The sequence below is a fragment of the Rhinoraja longicauda genome, chromosome 31, assembly GCF_053455715.1.
Source record: "Rhinoraja longicauda isolate Sanriku21f chromosome 31, sRhiLon1.1, whole genome shotgun sequence".
NCBI lineage: Eukaryota > Metazoa > Chordata > Chondrichthyes > Rajiformes > Arhynchobatidae > Rhinoraja > Rhinoraja longicauda.
The window spans coordinates 29,667,310-29,689,317 of record NC_135983.1 but is presented as its reverse complement, the minus strand read 5'-3'; the positions used below and the strand labels follow the sequence as shown (position 1 = coordinate 29,689,317).

At 47.7% G+C, this 22,008-nt stretch overlaps 2 protein-coding genes across 2 annotated transcripts in view; one reads left to right on the top strand and one right to left on the bottom strand.

Annotated features, from left to right (window-relative positions):
• tprn (taperin) overlaps positions 1-3,513 on the top strand; it is a 47,702-nt gene extending 44,189 nt beyond the window's left edge. Inside the window, exon 4 of the mRNA XM_078426007.1 lies at positions 183-3,513. Within this exon, the coding sequence (XP_078282133.1) occupies positions 183-245 (63 nt within the window). The 3' untranslated portion in view covers positions 246-3,513. The remainder of the gene's footprint in view (positions 1-182) is intronic.
• Positions 3,514-4,861: 1,348 nt separating this feature from the next.
• On the bottom strand, positions 4,862-21,965 carry ssna1 (Sjogren syndrome nuclear autoantigen 1). Its single transcript, XM_078426077.1, has 3 exons — positions 21,833-21,965; positions 7,973-8,172; positions 4,862-5,249 (listed from the first exon to the last, which is right to left on the bottom strand). Exons 1-3 carry the CDS (start codon positions 21,882-21,884, stop codon positions 5,169-5,171), a joined length of 333 nt encoding a protein of 110 aa, XP_078282203.1. The 5' UTR covers positions 21,885-21,965; the 3' UTR covers positions 4,862-5,168.
• Between the last annotated feature and the right edge of the window lie 43 nt (positions 21,966-22,008).

Here is a 22,008-nt window from a genome sequence, read left to right as displayed (position 1 = left end):
GTCAGGCAGCATCTGTGGAAGGAAATGGTCAGACGTTTTGGGTCAGGAGCCTTCATCTGGACTGGATTAAAAGGGTAAAAGGAAATGAAACCAGGGTAATGTCATGGTTTTGTACTAACTCCTCTCTTTACCCTGTTGTCTATTAGTCCCCAACACTCACTCTTGTTCCCTTTTGTCCACAGCTCACACCAGCAGACAACAGCTGCCATTCAGACTATAGCAGTGAACCAGCGCTGTACTTCTGATCTGAAGCAGGTGGATCTCGGGATGGTAACAGTGCTTCTTTAGGGACTAATGTGCCAGGAGTTGTCCGGATGGTACATGCAGGCTACGTACCATCTGAGCTGTGGCCAGGACTCCTTCCAGAAGCTCACCTGTCTCCTTGCAGCTCTGCAGCTCACACTGCATGTCCCAGCACCAAGGGGAATCTTGAAAGAACTTTAATTTGTTTCCTGACATTCCTTTGAGTATCTGCTGCCCCTCCAGGAGTCTAGTCTCCAGATTACAGCTGGCAGACTAAACATTTATGTGGCAGTCTTGAAGCACAGAGACCTGTTACCCCCTGCACCGAATTTGCTCCTTTTGCACTTGTTCTGTAAGGGCTGACCTGATTCTAAATCATTCCTGGATAGGCGGGACCACCAAGGTGAACCCTCTCTGGAACATGCTGACCACTCCCTCCCTCCCTCCCTCACCGGAGACTTTACTTTGACCCTGCGTTTTGTGGCTTTGACCACCTTTGTATTGGGACCCTGGTTCCTGTTTCCAGCATTAACGATTGCAGTTGTATGTCAAATTGCAACATCATGTATATAATGTACCTCTCTAGTTTGTAATTTCCATTGTGCCACAGGTTTCACCGATGGGTATAACTCTTTCCATTTTCAATGCTCATTTCCTGTGTCTTAAACGATGTAATGAACCACGCTGGTACCTTGGCTCCTGAGCACCTCCTGGTGAGGCGTGCAGGCTGAGATCGCCAAGCCCCTCATTGCATTTGAAGATGGGATTTCTATGGGAAGTCTTTAGTGCCATGTATTCACTGGGTAGTTAGGACAGTGGGACAGAGTTGCTCCATGTACAAGGGTAGGAATGGGGTGGGATTTGATGCGTGCTGCTGCTGTTGAACATTTGTTGATGTCTCGAACTGAAGCATCAAATATTTGTGTGGTTTCAAATGATCAGTCCGGGGACAAAGCTCTTCTCTTTTTGGATCCACTTAGCTCTAATACACCTTCTATAATGTGTAGAACGGTCCTTGCAAATGGACCGACGTAAAATGCAATAAACTAATGACAGTGGGAGTGTTTTATTTGAAACGGAAATAATTTAAAGACTTTCTGTAGCTCAATGCCATCGTCTGCATAGTTCCTGTTGCTGGTTTAGTTCCTCTTGGGTAGTCTAGGAATGGCATTGCACTCTCAGATCCTACAAAAAAAATCTTCAATGAAGCAAAATGTGGATCTGAAATAGTGTTTGCTGACGGTGGAGAGGATTGTACTTGTGTGATGGGGAGGGTGCAGGGGACATGCTGCTGTGGTCACTGTCTTCTGAATGTTGCAGAGCTGGGAGCACCTCATGCCAATAATTCTGATGCAGCAGTGCCTACTGGATTTCCTAAAAGAAAATTAGGAAGAAAACTAAGGATTCAGTTTAATCTCAGTCCAAGGAACCAGATGCCGGCAGAAATGTGTGTAGAAAGATGTTTAGTTTGCATTTGGCATTGGTTCTGAGTGGGGTGGGGAAGGTGTAGAATTAGGTTTGCAGGCTGCATTATTTCTGTCTCACTTTCCAGTTTGATTAGTTAGAAATCATCGTTAATTCAATGAAATTCAGGGCAATGAATTGTGAAACTGCAGGAAAATCCTTGTGACGGGCAAATTATCTGCTGTTACAAGTGTAAGTGAAATATTTAGTCGAGAGACTGTAGATTGTTATAATTTTCTGATTAAAACTAGATTAAAATGTTAGATCAGGACTTGGCGATAGAGCACTGAGTGGTCTTTGGACTATTGTTGGCCCTGATGTTGTGGGTATTTAACGGCCCATGAAATATCTCTCTCTTTATTCAAGCTGAAATGTAAACCTGTAGATGTAAAGCACCAGGACAGAATGCATCTTTTTTTCTGGCTTTAAGTCATGCTTGGGCTGAGGTGTACGAAGAAACCTGTTATTAGCGATAATTTGAAGCTATTGTCATGTAGATTTTGCCTAGGACAGATGTTTGCAGTCCAAAAGCACTTGCATTTTTATTCATAATGATGGATTCATCTCCGTCAGGGTGATAAAGGTAGTGGTTGAGATAATCTGCAGTGGTCAGGGATGAGGCAAGAGGGCTGGACGTTGTTCCAGTGTTGGATTTGAAAGAGTTGAATGAAACTGCCGAGAGATGCGTGGAATTATTCTAGACTGACTTGCACTTTACTACCAAACCATCCGCATAACCCGAGGTCGCAGTCACTGGATGTGTTACGTGTGCTTGGAGATGAGCGAGTGTGTGAGCTAACTGCAAGTTACTGTGTCCGCGTTCACGAGCCAGACGTGTACCAGGTCAGGCAATTGTCACCTAGCGCCTCATCCACCATCTGCTCTCGACACACTCCCCTCTGAGCTTTACTCTAGTCCCATGGTTTTGTTATGTAATACCAAACAAACTGGAAAATTAGAACAAATCAGGAGAGGTAACCAAGTTAGACTGTCTTATGATCATAGATTTGGCTCGCAAAATATTTCTACCATTTTAATGTTCTTGATGCTGACTACTCTTATTTTGAATATATTCCAGTTATTTATGAATGAGGTGTTGGGGATCAGCAATAATGTTTGTTTAGCTGTGGCAAGGTTGATGTGAGGACCTAGCGCGCGTGGTTCCACAGGCACAAGGGGCCCACGCCATCTGACCACTCCCAAGAATCTTTGAAGAGAATTCATCATCTCTTTCAACACTCCAAAACATTCAGACCAACTAACAGCATTTTTATAGGAGGATTTTATAATTGTAATGCCGTAAGCATTTTATTAGTGGCTAGAACATTTGTAAACAGTCTTCTGTGACCTTTGACATAATTACCATGTTTGATAAAAACCGTTAACAGAAGAGGGATGAAATTCGTGTGAACACACAAGGATTCTGAAATTGGCTGGCCGATCATTATAGGTCTGGGAGCCAGGTGAAAGAAATTTTATTCTATGAAATTCCATATGCACTGTAGAATTTTGCACTTAGAGATTGAACTGAAAGGAAGAAATGAAACTTGCCACCGTCCAGTCATAAGGCCAAATGTATTGTCTGTACTAACATTCACCTGGAATGTAAATGCTAAGAAAACACATTATTTAAAGAAATAAAAACTCAATTAAGGACACAAGTCCTCTGCAGAAGAGTTTCTTTCTTTACAGTGATATGCAAGGCTTATTTTGATAGAAATTTTGTACTTTATGGTTGTAGATGTAATAATATTCATTCCAATTTATGATTTTCAGAGATGTGATTGATTTAAAATAAAAAATACACTGGCAATAGTTTTTGTGTGGAAACGTGTCTAAAATCAATTTACCTTCAAGTACTGAAGAAACAAACAGAAGGACATGACTGACTCCTCTGTACTATGTTGAATTGAACTCTGGCTGATCTGTAATTTAACCCGTGTACCTGTTTTATTCTTGTACTTCTTAATACTGTTATTTTCCTGCCTTGGACTTCAATGGTTTCTTTATTATCACATATATCAAGGTACAGTGAACCAAGGTACAGCAAACAGCTCAGCAAGATTATCACCGTACATATGCACAATCCTTCAGATAGTACAGAATGTGCAGAACAGCCCACTGAGTCTGTAGGCAAGAGGTGCCATTTTACAGTCCCAGTTGCAGCTGGCTACAAAGGCCCGTTGCAGCCATTGCCCCCATTCCAGTCGTCCCATGAACCGTCGTCCCCATTCGGCCCATCAAGTCTATCCCGCTCATCAATCATGGCTGATCTATCTCTCCCTCCTAACTCCATTCTCCTGCCTTCTCCCCATAACTTCTGACACCCGTACTAATCAAGAATCAATCTATCTCTGCCTTCAATATATGCACTAACGGCCTCCACCCCCATCTGTGGCAAAGAATTCCACAGACTCACCACCCTCTGACTAAAGAAATTCCTCCTCATCTCCTTCCTAAAAGAATGTCCTTTAACTCTGAGGCTGTGACCTCTAGTCCTAGACTCTCTCACTAGTGGAAACGTCCTCTCCACATCCACTATCCAAGCCTATTGGAGTGTTTAATGCAGGGTTTAGGTGTCTGCGGTATTGGAGTGTTTAATGCAGGGTTTGTGTGTCTGCAGTATTGGAAGTTTTTTATGCCTGGGTTGTGGATACTGCAGTATTGGAGTGTTTACGGCTTGATTTTTGTGTTTACAGTATTAAACATAGAACGTCACAGGAACCTACCCCATGGCCTAATGTCTGTCCTACAAAAACAAACAGACCACTTCAGTTCAACGTGTTTTTAAACCATGAGCTTGCAGGTATTCTCCTCTGTCTGTTCCTTTTTCATACACTTCCAACAATCTTAGGGTGTGAATCTTTTATTAAAATTACGAGGATGGACTCAGTTGTTCTGTCTGCTGTTCAATAAACCATGACTGCAGAAGTCATAAACCCACGGTGCAGGAAGTTACTAGGTGTTCAGATCCACTGAACACTGACAATATCTTCCATTTGAATCGCAAGGGGTTTGTTACAAAGTACAATGCGTGAGAGGTTTCTAGCTACTGCTGACCAAACATCAGCTTTTCCCCTCCAGCAATGAATTTTCTTCAAAATGGAGCATTTTCCTGCAATGTTGGGTTGTTTGGAGGAGTTGAAATGATACAACTATTATGGAAGTCGGGAATTACTGTCCCTCCACTCCGATCGTCAGAGGCAGGAAAACATTTGTCCAACACACAGGCAGAACTGCAAGTCACCCATTATAATTATGATATTGAAATAATCAAAACTTTTCATATCTATATACTTTATTATAAAACAGAACTACAAATTCAAGTGTTTATAAGTAATCACCAAACCCTGATAAAGGCGTAATTTGAAACTGTACAAGAGTTATCTTCTAGTAGGCATCCAATGACCCATTTCTCACTGTTGTGCTTGAAGCCGATTGCAGAAAACCAGGACAGCTACTCAACTGTTGTCATTGACATGACTTAGGGTTCCAGCTTCCCGCTTCAGGACAGTCAGCAGGGTCTGTGAGCTCTCCAGGATCTGTGCAAACAGAAGGGAACAGCTCACCACTGTGCAGTTAATGGGTGCCGAGGAAGGGCAGGAGGAAGAAAATGTAGGATCATGGAGAGAAGAATTAGATAGACATTGATTCTTCTGCCTTGAAATTGGGAACTGATGACAGTTAATATACAAAAGGACACAAAATGCTGGAGTAACTCAACGTGTCAGGCAGCATCTGTGGAGAACATGGATAGGTGACGTTTCACAGAGTGCTGGAGTAACTGTGTCAGGCAGCATCTCTGGAGAACATGGATAGGTGACGTTTCACAGAGTGTTGGAGTAACTCAGCGGGTCAGGCAGCATCTGTGGAGAACATGGACAGGTGACTGAGACCATTCTTCAGACTGACTGAGTTACTCCAGTACTTTTTGTCATTTCACCGTAAAGCTTGATGCGTTTGCCCCTGGTCTGCACCAGAGCCCTGCACCCACTGCACGGTGCGGTTGAGGCGGCTGTTGTTGGGGCTCACGTTGTTGCCCCTGGGGACAGCCCTTTCTTCAGGCCGTGCCGCTGACAGGATGCACTCAGTCACCGTGGGGTTCCCTTCCCTCTCACTAGCCGCCGCTTCCGCTGGCCGTCACGTTGTTTACTCTCCCCGCTGCCACCACCTCCTTCTCCCTCACAGTCGGTGACATCTTCCAAGGTGGAGTCTGTCAGCGACTCCAGTGGAGCACACAAGGCAGCAGGAGAGGGCAGCGGTGGAGTGGACAAAGCGACAGCTGGCGAGGGGGAGGGAGCCTCAGGGTGACCAAGCGTGTCTTGTTGGTGGCTGCAGCCTGGAGAGTGCTGTCCTCGGGCTAGAACGTGGGCTGCATTAACCGGACTGTGATGGGGGAAGAGGGGATCGTTGGTGCACCTTGCGAGTCAGGAGTTGGAAGTCGGGGCTGAGGAGGCGGTATGTCCAGGGTTGCATTGGCTGGTCCGTCCACTATAACTAACATCCGTTATAAGGGGTCCATTAAAACAAGAGTTTACTGTAGTTGTAGAGTGGGTTCAGACATGAGGGAGAACATTAATGACTTGGAAGGGATTAAAAGTACCATTAGCAAATTTGCAGATGACACAAAGCTGGGTGGTAGTGTGAACTGTGAGGAAGATGCTATGAGGTTGCAGGGTGACTTGGACAGGTTATGTGAGTGGGCGGATGCATGGCAGATGCAGGTTAATGTGGATAAGTGTGAGGTTATCCACTTTGGTGGTAAGAATAGGAAGGCAGGGTATTATCTGAATGGTGTCAAGTTAGGAAAAGGGGACGTACAACGTGATCTGGGTGTCCTAGTGCATCAGTCACTGAAAGGAAGCATGCAGGTGCAGCAGGCAGTGAAGAAAGCCAATGGAATGTTGGCCTTCATAACAAGAGGAGTTGAGTATAGGAGCAAAGAGGTCCTTCTGCAGTTGTACAGGGCCCTAGTGAGACCGCACCTGGAGTACTGTGTGCAGTTTTGGTCTCCAAATTTGAGGAAGGATATTCTTGCTATTGAGGGCGTGCAGCGTAGATTTACTAGGTTAATTCCCGGAATGGCGGGACTGTCATATGTTGAAAGACTGGAGCGACTAGGCTTGTATATACTGGAATTTAGAAGGATGAGAGGAGATCTTATCGAAACGTATAAGATTATTAGGGGGTTGGACACGTTAGAGGCAGGAAACATGTTCCCAATGTTGGGGGAGTCCAGAACAAGGGGCCACATTTTAAGAATAAGGGGTAGGCCATTTAGAACTGAGATGAGGAAAAACTTTTTCAGTCAGAGAGTTGTGAATCTGTGGAATTCTCTGCCTCCGAAGGCAGTGGCCAATTCTCTGAATGCATTCAAGAGAGAGCTAGATAGAGCTCTTAAGGATAGTGGAGTCAGGGGGTATGGGGAGAAGGCAGGAACGGGGTCCTGATTGAGAATGATCAGCTATGATCACATTGAATGGCGGTGCTGGCTCGAAGGACCGAATGGCCTCCTCCTGCACCTATTGTCTATTGTCTATGACATTTCACCAAAGGATTTTAATATAATCGAGGCACAAAAGAAGGAATCAAGTTCTTACGGACTGAAGATGACAACATGTAGGAAACAGTTTATCCTCAGGTTATCTGATAAAATTTCAGACAAAGTTGGGCATTTTAACCAACGACAAAGCACAGATTTTTGATTCACACATGGCTGAATGCTCCTGTACAGATAACAGAAATTCTGCACGGGCGATATTAAAAGGACAGTGGACACCATCAGAAATACCCAGGGATATCCTTGGAAATGTTAATAACCATTTCAGTCTTCTGCCCTAATGTTTCGTCATCCCCACAAAGGTAGAATAACACAGCTGCGAGATTGTCTCTCTCTTGTGATCACTCCTTCTCCAACCAACGATTGGCTAATCAGGGCACCACCCTGCCCTGCCCGAGGTCATTTGTTGCTGGCCCTGATTTGTCCTGGTCTTTTCTCGTCTCCAGCTCTCCCCACCCTCCCTCCAACCCCCACCTTCAGTCTGATGAAGGATTCCAACACGAAGCATCACCTTTCCCTTTTCTCCAGAGATGCTGCCTAATCTGCTGAGTTCCTCCAGCACTTTGTCTCTATCTTTGGTATAAACCAGCATCTGCAGTTCTTTGTTTCTACATGGTTTTCTTGTTTGGGTTCAATGCCTAGACTGATGATTTTCAGTGTTTTGTATGATTGTCATTAACACAATCTGATGGGGTTTGTACTCACCTTCATATAGGCAGCTTCTGTCTCTGCAATCGTTCTGTCAAATTCGTTTCGGGTGGCCATCTTGCGTGCCAGGCTCTCGTTCACCTTTGCAAGTTTATCTGTCAAAAGCCGGATGTCGTTCTGCAGCTTGTTCTTCTCCTCCTCTTCCTGGATAATTTGCTGGTTCAGCTCTTCTCGTTTCGTACACAATTCCTCAATACCTGGTAGAACAATCTCTAGTTAGCACAGGAATTTAAACATCCAGTAGGAGTGTTGTGAGATATGGAATCACATGAGAGAATAACTCATTCATGAAGTAATTGAGCAAGTGAAAAATTGGACAGAATGTGAGGACTCTTCCTGGAAACAAGCTGTACTGTTCTCCATTTATAGTGTCAGTCATACAGGGTAGAAACAGGCCCTTCAGCCCAACTTGCCCATGCCGACCAACATGCCCCATCTACACGAGTCCCACCAGCCTGTGTTATAGACAATAGGTGCAGGAGTAAGCCATTCGGCCCTTTGAGCCAGCACCACCATTCAATGTGATCATTGCTGATCATTCACAATCAGTACCCCGTTCCTGCCTTCTCCCCATACCCCCTAACTCTATCTTTAAGAGCTCTATCTAGCTCTCTCTTGAATGCATTCAGAGAATTGGCCTCCACTGCCTTCTGAGGCAGAGAATTCCACAGATTTACAACTCTCTGACTAAAAAAGTTTTTCCTCATCTCTGTTCTAAATGGCCTACCCCTTATTCTTAAACTGTGGCCCCTGGTTCTGGACTCCCCCAACATTGGGAACATGTTTCCTGCCTCTAACATGTCCAACCCCTTAATAATCTTATACGTTTCGATAAGATCCCCTCTCATCCTTCTAAATTCCAGTGTATACAAACCTAGTCGCTCCAGTCTTTCAACGTATGACAGTCCCGCCATTCCGGGAATTAACCTAGTAAACCTACGCTGCACGCCCTCAATAGCAAGAATAACCTTCCTCAGTTTTGGAGACCAAAACAGCACACAGTACTCGAGGTGCGGTCTCACTAGGGCCCTGAACAACTGTAGAAGAACCTCTTTGCTCCTATACTCAACTCCTCTTGTTATGAAGGCCAACATTCCATTGGCTTTCTTCACTGCCTGCTGTACCTGCATGCTTCCTTTCAGTGACTAATGCACTAGGACACCCAGATCTCGTTGTACGTCCCCTTTTCCTAACTTGACACCATTCAGATAATAATCTGCCTTCCTATTCTTACCACCAAAGTGGATAATCTCACACTTATCCACATTAAACTGCATCTGCCATGCATCCGCCCACTCACACAACCTGTCCAAGTCACCCTGCAACCTCATAGCATCTTCCTCAGTTCACACTGCCACCCAGCTTTGTGTCATCTGCAAATTTGCTAATGATACTTTTAATCCCTTCATCCAAGTCATTAATGTATATTGTAAATAGCTGCGGTCCCAGCACAGAGCCTTGTGTTACCCCACTAGTCACTGCCTGCCATTCTGAAAAGGACCCATTTATCCCCTCTCTTTGCTTTCCGTCTGCCAACCAATTTTCTATCCATGTCAGTACCTTACCCCCAATACCATGTGCTCTAATTTTGCCCACTAATCTCCTATGTGGGACCTTGTCAAAGGCTTTCTGAAAGTCAAGGTACACCACATCCACCGGCTCTCCCCTGTCCATTTTCCTAGTTACTTCCTCAAAACATTCCAGAAGATTGGTCAAGCATGATTTCCCCTTCGTAAATCCATGCTGACTCGGAACGATCCTGTTACTGCTATCCAAATGCTCCGCAATTTCGTCTTTTATAATTGACTCCAGCATCTTCCCCACCACTGATGTCAGACTAACTGGTCTATAATTTCCCGTTTTCCCTCTCCCTCCTTTCTTAAAAAGTGGGATAACATTAGCTACCCTCCAATCCACAGCAACTGATCCTGAATCTATAGAACATTGGAAAATGATCACCAATGCGTCCACGATTTCTAAAGCCACTTCCTTAACTACCCTGGGATGCAGACCATCAGGCCCTGGAGATTTATCAGCCTTCAGTCCCATCAGTCTACCCAACACCATTTCCTGCCTAATGTGAATTTCCTTCAGTTCCTCCGTCACCCTAGGATCTCTAGCCACTAGAACATCTGGGAGATTGTTTGTATCTTCCTTAGTGAAGACAGATCCAAAGTATCGGTTCAACTCGTCTGCCATTTCCTTGTTTCCCCGTAATAAATTTCCCCGCTTCTGTCTTCAAGGGACCCACATTTGCCTTAACTATTTTTTCCTCTTCACATACCTAAAGAAGCTTTTACTATCTGTAGATCAGTGCATGTTCCTTTAACATAGTGACCTCACCACTACTAACCACTCCCCATTGTCTTTGGTATAATTGTAACTTCCCCACCTCCAGCTCGCTCTCTAGTGCCAGTGATGACCACGGACAGCTAGGGCATAATGTATGTGCAGTGTTATGAATAAACTTATATATAGTAAAGGACTCTGCCTACGAGTGGCATCCTTTTACATGGTGTCAGATCGGTAGACTTGCGCCTCCTGTTTATCGGTTTTTTATTTTATTATTTGTTTCTCCCAATTGTGTCCCCTCCTTCCACTTTGCCATGTCTTCCTCGTGTCGTCGTCCGGACACGCTCGTTTTCGATGAGGACATCGTGCACCGCTGGACTGTCTTCCAGCGGGACTACGAACACTATATAGCCATTGCCCATCCTGATGCGACTGCTGCGATAAAAGCCCACCTGCTCCTCAACCTGGCTGGTCCGGAGGCAATGGAACGCTATGCGTCGTTCCAATTCGTCCCTCCAGAGGACCGCAACGACCCGGTATGTCTCATTGCTAAGTTCACTGCCCTGTGCGACATACCCACCAACAATATCATCGAACGTTTTAAATTTTTCTCGCGGCGTCAGACTCCAGGGGAGCACGTTGACGCCTTTATTGCATCCTTAAGACATATGGCTCGGCGGTGCCGCCTCCAAACGATTACACCCGACGAGATGATCAGGGACGTCCTGGTCAACGGTCTCCTAAACTCTAGGCTGCGGGATGAGCTCCTAATGAAGCCTGACCTGTCGCTTACGGACGCAATACATGCCGCACGAATGGCCTCTGCTGTTGGCTCAGTATCCCGGCCGGCCCCCCAGGACATAAATTTCACCAGCCGCCGGCGATTGAATGACCCACAGCCCAGGGTCGCCCCCTCCGCGCCCACTATGGCCACCCCTCGCAGATGCCCAAACTGCAACTTCTCGTCACACAGGTATAACATTTGCCCAGCGCAGGGCAAAACTTGTAATTCATGTGGGAAGCAGAACCATTTTTCTGCAGCCTGTCGTTCTCGTGGGAGACCTGTCCCTGCTCCTAGAGGGAGTCTAAACAACCTTGCAAGCGATAACGCAACCGGTTCCCGGTACCAACATGAGGTCCTCGATGGCTCAGATACGACTTCCTCCCATGGAGACTCTCTGGTGTTTTCGCTCTTGGGAGCACCTGCATTGATAACGGATCCATCCGTGCAAGTTACAGTCAATGGACACTCCTTCCCTGCCAAGGTCGACACTGGGGCGTTTGCCAATGTTATGTCTGTGGGCCTCTTCCAGCAGATAAATTCGGGGGAGAGGGTTACTCCTGACAACTCCCGCCTCCATGCCTATGGGGGAGGCGTTCTGATTGCCGTGGGAAAGGCAACGGTTGTCTGTACTGTTCTGGATACCTCTCGGCCCCTCACGTTCCTCCTGCTAGCATCTGAAAACGTCACCCTGCTGGGCGCCCGTGCATGCCAGGACTTTGGTTTGGTCTCATTTCACCGCGACATCCACCTGGTGCAGGCCCCCATGGACCCCCTGGTCGAGTACCCTGACCGATTTGATGACGTCCTGGGGAAGCTGCCCTGTGCCTACAAGATCGTTGTGGACCCGGGGGTCGACCCAGTGGTCAGACCGGCCCACCGTGTGTCTTTTGCCATGAAGGGCCGCGTGGAGTCCACACTACGTGGCATGGTGGACTTGGGCATCCTCAAGGAGGTGAGTGCCCCCACCCAGTGGGTCTCCACCATGGTGGTCGCTGCCAAGAAGGACGCGAGCGAGATCAGGATCTGTATCAACCCCAAGGACCTGAACCTGGCTATTAAACGCCCGCACTACCCCATGCGGACGGTGGAGGACGTCGCGGCACAGGTCGGTCCAGCCACAGTTTTCTCGGTCCTGGATGCCAAGAGCTCCTTTTGGCAGATCCCGCTGGACGCACGTTCCTCCTTCCTGACCACCTTCAGCACACCGTTCGGCAGGTTCCGTTTCCTCCGCATGCCTTTTGGTATCAACTCGGCAAGCGAGGTTTTTCAGCGTACGATGGAGCAGCTGTTTGCTGGGTTGCCGTGCGCCATCATCGTGGATGACATCCTGGTGTACGGGAGGGACATTGCTGAGCATGACCGACACCTCCGCCAAGTCCTGGACAAGGCTCGTGAGATAAACCTCAAGCTTAATCGAAGGAAGTGTCGGTTCCGCGTTGCGGAAGTCACCTACGTAGGCCACGTTTTCACGGCGGGGGGCCTGAAGCCAGACCCCGAGAAGACGGCGGCGATCACCGAAATGCCCGCTCCCACTGACGTGCCCGGCCTGCAGCGCTTCCTGGGCATGGTCAACTACCTGGGTAAGTTCATACCCGACCTCAGCGAACTAAGTGCCCCCCTGAGAGAGCTGACCAAGAAGGACAATGCCTGGGTCTGGCTCCCTCACCACCAATCGGCCTTCGTAGCCCTGAGGTCCAGACTCGCGCGGACCCCGACTTTGCGGTTTTTCGACTTAAACAGGCCAATTGTCCTCACCTGCGATGCATCTCGGTTCGGCCTGGGTGCTGCCTGCCTGCAGCTCTACGACGACCGACAGCTGCCCGTCTCCTATGCCTCTCGAACAATGACCCCTGCTGAACAGCGCTACGCGCAGATTGAGAAGGAGCTCCTTGCCGTGGTGTTCGCTTGCTCCAAGTTCAGAGACTACGTTCTGGGAAAAACTTTCACCATCGAAACTGACCACCAGCCGCTGGTCTCGATTTTAAACAAGCCCATCCACGCAGCATCGTCCCGCCTGCAGCGAATGATGCTGCAGCTGCAGCGTTTTCAATTCGAAATCGTGTACCGCAAAGGCAAGGAGATGTTCGTGGCAGACACTCTGTCCCGCGCCCCACTACCTTCCATTTCCCGCCATCCGTACGAATCGGCGGACCTGATGGTGTTGAACGTCAACATTGTTCCATCTTGGCAGCTGCAGTCCCTGGTCACACACACTGCCGCGGATCCGGACCTCCAACAGCTTGCGGGCGTCATCCGCCGTGGCTGGCCTGAACGACGGTCTTCCCTGCCGGCTGGTGCCGTGCCCTACTTCCTGGTTCGGGATGAACTGGTGCTGCACGCGGGTGTGGTGGTGAAGGGTCACAAGGTTGTGGTGCCGGCTGCGCTGCGCGATCACTACTTCCACACCGCCCACAACGGACACCCAGGGGTGGAGGCCACGTTATCCCAGGCCCAAGCACAGTTTTACTGGCCTGGCATGGTCAAGGAGATCCGGGACAGGGTCTCCGCCTGCGCTGCCTGCAACAGCCTATTACCTCATCAGCAGCGTCAGCCTCTCCTGCAGCAGCCGGCTCCCGAGTTGCCGTGGACGGCTGTTGCCGCCGATATTTTCGAGTGGCGTGGCAAACACTACCTGGTCCTGGTGGACTCCTACTCAAGCTGGTTCGAGGTGGACCTGCTGCCGTCCCTCACGTCTGCTGCGGTCATCGGGAAGCTTCGCCGCCACTTCTCGACCTTTGGTTCCCCGGCATCTCTCCAGTCCGACAACGGCAGCCAGTTTACCAGCGCGGAGTTTGCTGTTTTTGCAAATCGCTGGAACTTCCGCCACATCACCAGCAGCCCCGAGTACCCGCAAAGCAACGGACTTGCAGAGCGCGCTGTCCGCAGCGCTAAGGAGCTGATGGAACGTTGCCGGCTTGACAGTTCGGACTTGTACCTTGCCCTCCTCAACCTCCGCAACATCTCCCGGGACCCCGCGCTCGGTTCCCCTGCGCAGCGCCTCCTGTCCCGCACCACTAGACCCCCCATCCCCGTCTCCCAGCAATCCCTGAAACCCACGGCTCGGAGCCCTGCCGCTGTCAGGGAGCGCATCACTGAGAAGCAGCTCATTCGGAAGCGCTCCTTCGACAAATCGTCCCGTCCCCTTCCACCTTTGTTCGCTGGCCAGGTTGTCCGGATGGAGTCGTCCTCCGGCCACCACCGGCTGGCCGTGGTCGTCGGCAATGCTGACTCTCCACGGTCGTACCTGGTCAACTACGAGGGTACCGTGTACCGTCGTACCCGCCAGCACCTGATGCTGGTAAACGAACCTGCACCGCCCCCCGCGATCCCGTATTCGCCTCCCGTCCACTACAAGGTGCCTGATGTGCCTCCTGCTCCGGTACATCCGCAGTCGCCCCAGCTACCTACCCCTCCCTCGCCTGTGCGTGCATCGCTTCCCAGTCCTCCTCCTTCCCCTGGTTCCCCGGCCTCTGTACCCGCACCCGTTCATGCTGCTCCTTCGACCGGCGGGGATGGTGGGTTGCGCACCCGCTCTGGGAGAGTGGTCAGGCCGCCTGTCCGGTACGGTGTGTACGAGTAGTCTGTTTGTAGTTTGAGCCTAGCGCATGAGCCGTGGTCACTTTGTTTCCAAGAGGAAGGATGTAGATCAGTGCATGTTCCTTTAACATAGTGACCTCACCACTACTAACCACTCCCCATTGTCTTTGGTATAATTGTAACTTCCCCACCTCCAGCTCGCTCTCTAGTGCCAGTGATGACCACGGACAGCTAGGGCATAATGTATGTGCAGTGTTATGAATAAACTTATATATAGTAAAGGACTCTGCCTACGAGTGGCATCCTTTTACACTATCCTCCTTTATATTATTGGCTAGTTTACCCTCGTACCTCATCTTTTCTCCCCGTATTGCCTTTTTAGTTATCTTCTGTTGCTCTTTAAAAGAGTCCCAATCCTCTGGCTTCCCACTCTTCTTTGCTATGTTATACTTCTCTTTTATTTTTATGCTGTCCTTGACTTTCCTTGTCAGCCACGGGTGCCTCTTACTCCCCTTAAAATCTTTCCTCCTCTTTGGGATAAATTGATCCTGTAACTTCTGCATTATTCCAAGGAATACCTGCCATTGCTATATAACCATATAACAACTACAGCACGGAAACAGGCCCGTTCGGCCCTATCAGTCCATGCCGACCACTCTCTCTGACCTAGTCTCATCTACCTGCTCTCAGACCATAACCCTCTAATCCCCTCTTATCCATATCCCTATCCAATTTACTCTTAAATAATAAAATCGAGCCTGCCTCCACCACTTCCACCGGAAGCCCATTCCATACAGCCACCACCCTCTGAGTAAAGAAGTTACCCCTCATGTTACCCCTAAACTTTTGTCCCTCAATTCTGAAGCTATGTCCCCTTGTTGGAATCTTCCCCACTCTTAAAGGGAAAAGCCTACCCACGTCAACTCTGTCCGTCCCTCTTAAAATTTTAAAAACCTCTATCAAGTCCCCCCTCAACCTTCTACGCTCCAAAGAATAAAGACCCAACCTGTTCAACCTCTCTCTGTAGCTTAAGTGTTGAAACCCAGGCAACATTCTAGTAAATCTCCTCTGTACCCTCTCCATTTTGTCGACATCCTTCCTATAATTTGGCGACCAGAACTGCACACCATACTCCAGATTCGGCCTCACCAATGCCCTGTACAATTTTAACATTACATCCCAACTTCTATATTCGATGCTCTGATTTATAAAGGCAAGCATACCAAACGCCTTCTTCACCACCCTATCCACATGAGGTTCCACCTTCAGGGAACAATGCACAGTTATTCCCAGATCCCTCTGTTCCACTGCATTCCTCAATTCCCTACCATTTACCCTGTACGTCCTATTTTGATTTGTCCTACCAAAATGCAGCACCTCACACTTATCAGCATTAAACTCCATCTGCCATCTTTCAGCCCACCCTTCCAAAAGGCCCAAGTCTCTCTGTAGACTTTGAAACTCTACTTCATTATTAACTACACCACCTATCTTAGTATCATCTGCATATTTACTAATCCAATTTGCCACACCATCATCCAGATCATTAATGTAAATGACAAACAACAGTGGACCCAACACAGATCCTTGGGGTACTCCACTAGACACTGGCCTCCAACCTGACATACAATTGTCAACCATTACCCTCTGGTATCTCCCATTCAGCCATTGTTGAATCCATCTTGCAACCTCACTATTAATACCCAACGATTTAACCTTCTTAATCAACCTTCCACGTGGAACCTTGTCAAATGCCTTACTGAAGTCCATATAGACAACATCCACAGCCTTGCCCTTATCAATTTCCCTGGTAACCTCTTCAAAAAATTCAAGAAGATTAGTCAAACATGACCTTCCAGGCACAAATCCATGTTGACTGTTTCTAATCAGGCCTTGTTTATCCAAATAATTATATATATTGTCCCTAAGTATCTTTTCCATTAATTTTCCCACCACAGACGTCAAACTAACAGGTCTATAATTGCTAGGTTTACTTTTAGAACCTTTTTTAAACAAAGGCACAACATGCGCAATGCGTCAATCTTCCGGCACCATCCCCATTTCTAATGACGTTTGAAATATTTCCATCATAGCCCCTGCTATTTCTGCACTAACTTCCCTCAATGTCCTAGGGAATATCCTATCAGGACCTGGAGACTTATCCACTTTTATATTTTTCAAAAGTGTCCGTACCTCCTCTTCTTTAATCCTCATAATTTCCATCACTACTCTACTTGTTTCGCTTACCTCACATAATTCAATATCCTTCTCCTCGGTGAATACCGAAGAAAAGAAATTGTTTAATATCTCCCCATTTCTTCCGGCTCAGCACATAGCTGTCCACTCTGACATTCTAATGGACCAATTTTATCCCTCGCTATCCTTTTGCTATTGACATATCTGTAGAACCCCTTGGGGTTTACTTTTACATTACTTGCCAAAGCAGCCTCATATCTTTTTTTTGCTTTTCTAATTTCCTTCTTAAGATTCCTTTTACATTCTTTATATTCCTCAAGAACCTCATTTACTCCCTGCCGCTTATATTTATTGTATATCTCCCTCTTTTTCCGAACCAAGTGTCCAATTTCCCTGGAAAACCACGGCTCTTTCAAATTATTATTCTTTCCTTTCCACCGAACAGGGACATAAAGACTGTACTCTCAAAATTTCACCTTTAAATATCCTCCATTTCTCTATTATATCCTTTTCATAAAACAAAAAGTTCCATTTCACTCCTTTTAAATCCTTTCTCATCTCCTCAAAATTAGCCTTTCTCCAATCCAAAATCTCAACCCTTGGTCCAGATTTGACCTTCTCCATAATTATATTGAAACTAATGGCATTGTGATCACTAGACCCAAAGTGCTCCTCAACACATACCTCCGTCACCTGACCCGTCTCATTTCCTAACAGGAGGTCCAACACTGCCCCTTCTCTGGTAGGTACCTCTACGTATTGCTGCAAAAAACTATCCTGCACACATTTTACAAACTCCAAACCATCCAGTCCTTTAACAGAATGTGATTCCCAGTCTATGTACGGAAAATTGAAATCACCCACAATCACTACTCTGTGCTTACTACTAATATCTGCTATCTCCTTACATATTTGCTCTTCCAATTCTCGTTCCCTATTTGGCAGTCTATAATACACCCCTATAAGTGTAGCTAAACCTTTCTAATTTCTGAGTTCCACCCAAACAGCCTCCCTAATCGAGCCTTCTAGTCTGTCCTGCCAAAGCACTGCTGTGATATCCTCCCTGACAAGCAATGCAACACCCCCACCTCTTGCCCCTCCGATTCTATCACATCTGAAACAATGAAATCCTGGAATATTTAATTGCCAATCGCAACCCTCCTGCAACCATGTTTCACTGATCGCCACAACATCATACTTCCAGATGTCAATCCAGGCTCTAAGCTCATCCACCTTTCTTACAATGCTCCTAGCTGTTCCACTGTCTTCCCTGCTAGGGCCTCCTTCCAGTCAAATCTGGCCAGCTCCTGCCTCATGCCTCTGCAATCCCCTTTGCTATACTGTAATACTGACACTTCCGATTTTCCCTTCTCCCTCTCAATTTGTACAGTAAAACGTGATCACTGCCTCCTAATGGCTCTTTCACCTTGAGTTCCCTTATCAGATCAGGTTCATTACACAACACTAAATCCAGAATTGCTTTCACCCTAGTAGGCTCCAGTACAAGCCGCTCTAAGAATCCATCTCGGAGACACTCCACAAACTCCCTTTCCTGGGGTCCATTACCAACCTGATTTTCCCAGTCTACCTGCATGTTGAAATTTCCCATAACCACCGTAGCATTACATTTGCGACATGCCAATTTTAGCTCTTGATTCAACTTGCACCCTATGTCGAGGCTACTGTTTGGGGGCCTGTAGATAACTCCCATTAGGGTCTTTTTACCCTTACAATTCCTCATTTCTATCCATACTGATTCTACATCTCCTGATTCTATGTCACCCCTTGTAAGGGAGTGAATATCATTCCTTACCAGCAGAGCGACCCCACCCCCTCTGCCCACCTGTCTGTCTTTTCTATACGTTGTGTACCCCTGAATATTCAGTTCCCAGCCCTGGTCCTCTTGTAGCCATGTCTCTGTAATTCCCACAACATCATACTTGCCAACGTCTAACTGAGCCTCAAGCTCATCCACTTTATTTTTTATACTTCGCGCATTTAAATACAACACTTTAACTTCGGTATTCACCTCCCCTCTCACACCGGTCACAATTGGCCCTGAACTTATATAACTCCCATTTATTCGAGAGTCCTTTGCAATTTGTCCTGTATTCGCTTCCCCTTTAACTCCATCTTCATATTCCCAATTTGTCAACCCCTCCCCCCCACTACTTAGTTTAACCCACACTTGTAGCACTACCAAACCTGCCTGCCAGAATGTTGGTCCCCCTGCTGTTAAGGTGTAACCCGTTCGTTTTGTACAGGTCACCCCTACCCCAGAAGAGATCCCAGTGGTCTAGAAATCTAAATCCCTGCTCCCTGCACCAGCCCCTCAGCCATACATTCATACCCCCGATCTCTCTGTTCCTGCCCTCACCAGCACGAGGTGCAGGTAGCGATCCAGACAACCACATTCGACGTCCTACTTCTCAGTCTTCTTCCTAACTCTCTAAACTCACGTCGCAGTATCTCCTTCCTCTTCCTCCCGACGTCGTTCGTGCCCACATGCACAACTACTTCCGGTTGATCGCCTTCCCTCGCTAGGATGTTCTGAAGCCGCCCCGTGATGTCTTGAACCCTGGCACCAGGGAGGCAACAGACCATCCTCGAGCCCCGCCTGCCGCCACAGAATCTAATGGAGTCACCCACTACTATGGCTCTTCCCGACCTCGGTCTCCCGGGTCGAGTTTCCTTGCCTGGATTAGAGCCACCGACCTGTCCACCGCTCGGACTGGAAGCGTCTTCTGCCCCGACAGCTCCCAAGAGGGTGTACCTGTTTCCAATAGGCACAGCCACCGGGGTCTCCTGTCGTCCACATTCACTCCCCATTGAAACGGTCTCCCACCTTCCCTCGACCTGGATCCTTGGCGTGACAGCCTCGCAGTAGGTCCTGTCCAGGAAACTCTCGCATTCTCGGATGGCCCTGAGGTCATCCAGCTGCTTTTCCAACTCCACCACACATCCATTCAGGAGCTGCACCTGGACACAGTTCTTGCAGGTGTAGCTCCCAGAAGCTCCAGCAGTGTCCCTACCTTCCCACATCCTGCAGGAAATACACTGCACCAACTTGTCCGCCATTACTTTAGTGTCAAAAAACAAATCAGGCTCAAAAACAAGCGTAACCTCCTCACCGAAGACTCGCAGTCAAAGACTCACACTTTTCTCACAGGGCACTTCCCTCAATAGGGCCGCACCCCTTGTGCAAACCTTGTTTATATCAGTCACTAAATTGACCAATTTACCAGACTTCTAATTTAATTGATCAGCCAATCCCCGCACTATCCTGCCTTCCTCTGACCAGCGCTTCACTGAATGACTACTAACGTCCCTTTGGCGCTCTTTTTTAAACGGACTTTTACCTGCAATTCACACTTACTTTCAGCCAACGGTCATCCTTGCTGCTACTGTTGCTCTCCCGACCTTTACTGAATGACAAGTGTTTGGCCCATATCCCTCTAAACCTATCCTATCTATGTACCTGTCCAAATGACTTTTAAACATAGTGATAGTACCTGCCTCAACTACCTCCTTTGGCAGCTCATTCCATACACCCACTACCCTTTGTGCAAAAAATGTTTTCCCCTATAACCTTAAACCTATATCCTCTGGCTATTAATGACCCTACCCTGGGTAAAAGACTGTGCATCTACCCAATCTATTCCTCTCATGATTTTATACACCTTTATCGATCTCCCATCATCATCTTGTGTTCCAAGGAATAAAGTCCTGGTCTACCCAACCTCTCCCTATAGCCCATGCCCTCAAATCCTGGCAACATCCGTGTAAATTTTCCTTTGGGCGCTTTTCAACGTAACATCTTTCTGAAAACAGGGTGACCAAAACAGAACACAATACTCCAAATGTGGCCACACCAATTTGTACAGATGTAACATGACCTCCCAACTTCTATACTCTGATGGAGGCCAATTTGCCAAAAGCCTTCTTGACCACACTATCTGCTCGTGACTCTACTTTCAAGGAAATATGTGCCTGCACCCCTACATGCCTCTGCTCCTAAATCCCACTCTGCAGAGTCCAACCAATCACTGTGAATGTCCTGCCCTGGTTTGTCTTCCCACTTACCTGTATTAAACTTCATTAACCATTCCTCAGCCCAACTGATCAAGATCCTGCTGCAATTTACAGTAATCATCTTCGCTATCAACAATGCCACCCACTTTTGTGTCATCTGCAAATTCTCTAATCATGCCTTGCATTCTCATCCAAATCATTGATATAAACCACAAATAGCCAAGGGCGCTGCACTGATCGCTGAGACACACCACTAGTCACAGGCCCTCAGCACGAAAAACACTCTTCCACCATCACCCTCTGCTTCCTTCTATGAAGCCAATTCTCTGTCCAGTCGGCCAGCTCTCCCTGGACCCCATGCGATCTCACTCTCCAGAGCAGTCTACCATGCGGAACCTTATCAAATGCCTTGCTGAAGTCCATATGGATAGTCTATTGCTTTGCCCTCATCAACCTTTTTAAGTTACTTCCTCAAAAAACTCAATCAGATTCGTGAGACACAATCGCCCACATACAAAACCGTGCCCTATCCAGAGGCATATGTACCTTATCCCTCTCAATACTCTCCAGTAACTTGCCTGCCACAGACATTGGGCTCACTGGTCTGTAGTTATCAGGCATTTCCTTGCTGTCCTTAAACAGAGGCACCACATTAGAAACACAGGTGCAGGAGGAGGCCATTCGGCCCTTCGAGCCAACACCGCCATCCAATATGATCATGGCTGACCATCTAAAATCATACCCCGTTCCTGCTTTTTCCCCACATCCCTTGATTCCTTTACCATAAGAGCTAAATCTATCTCTTGAATGCATCCAGTGAATCGGCCTCCACCGCCCACTGAGGCAGAGACTCCCACAGATTCACGACTCTCTGCTCTGTTGGTGCAAAGGTTTTTCCTCATCTCAGTTCTAAATGGCCGACCCTTTATTCTTAGACTTTATTCTTCGCTCTGGACTCCCCCAACATCGGGAACATTTTTCCTGCATCTAGCCTGTTTCCCCATCAACCCACTCACATTTAACCAGCTCGTTGTTGTAGGTCTGTAGCGCGGCGCCCTGTTGTGTCATGGCGGCCGCTCTGCTCCTCTCCCGCCGTCACCCGGCAACCGCCATCATCATCCCGCGCCCTCCTTCCGTCATCATCCCGCGCCCTCATGCCCTGTCGTCATCACCCCGCGCCCTCCCGCCCCAC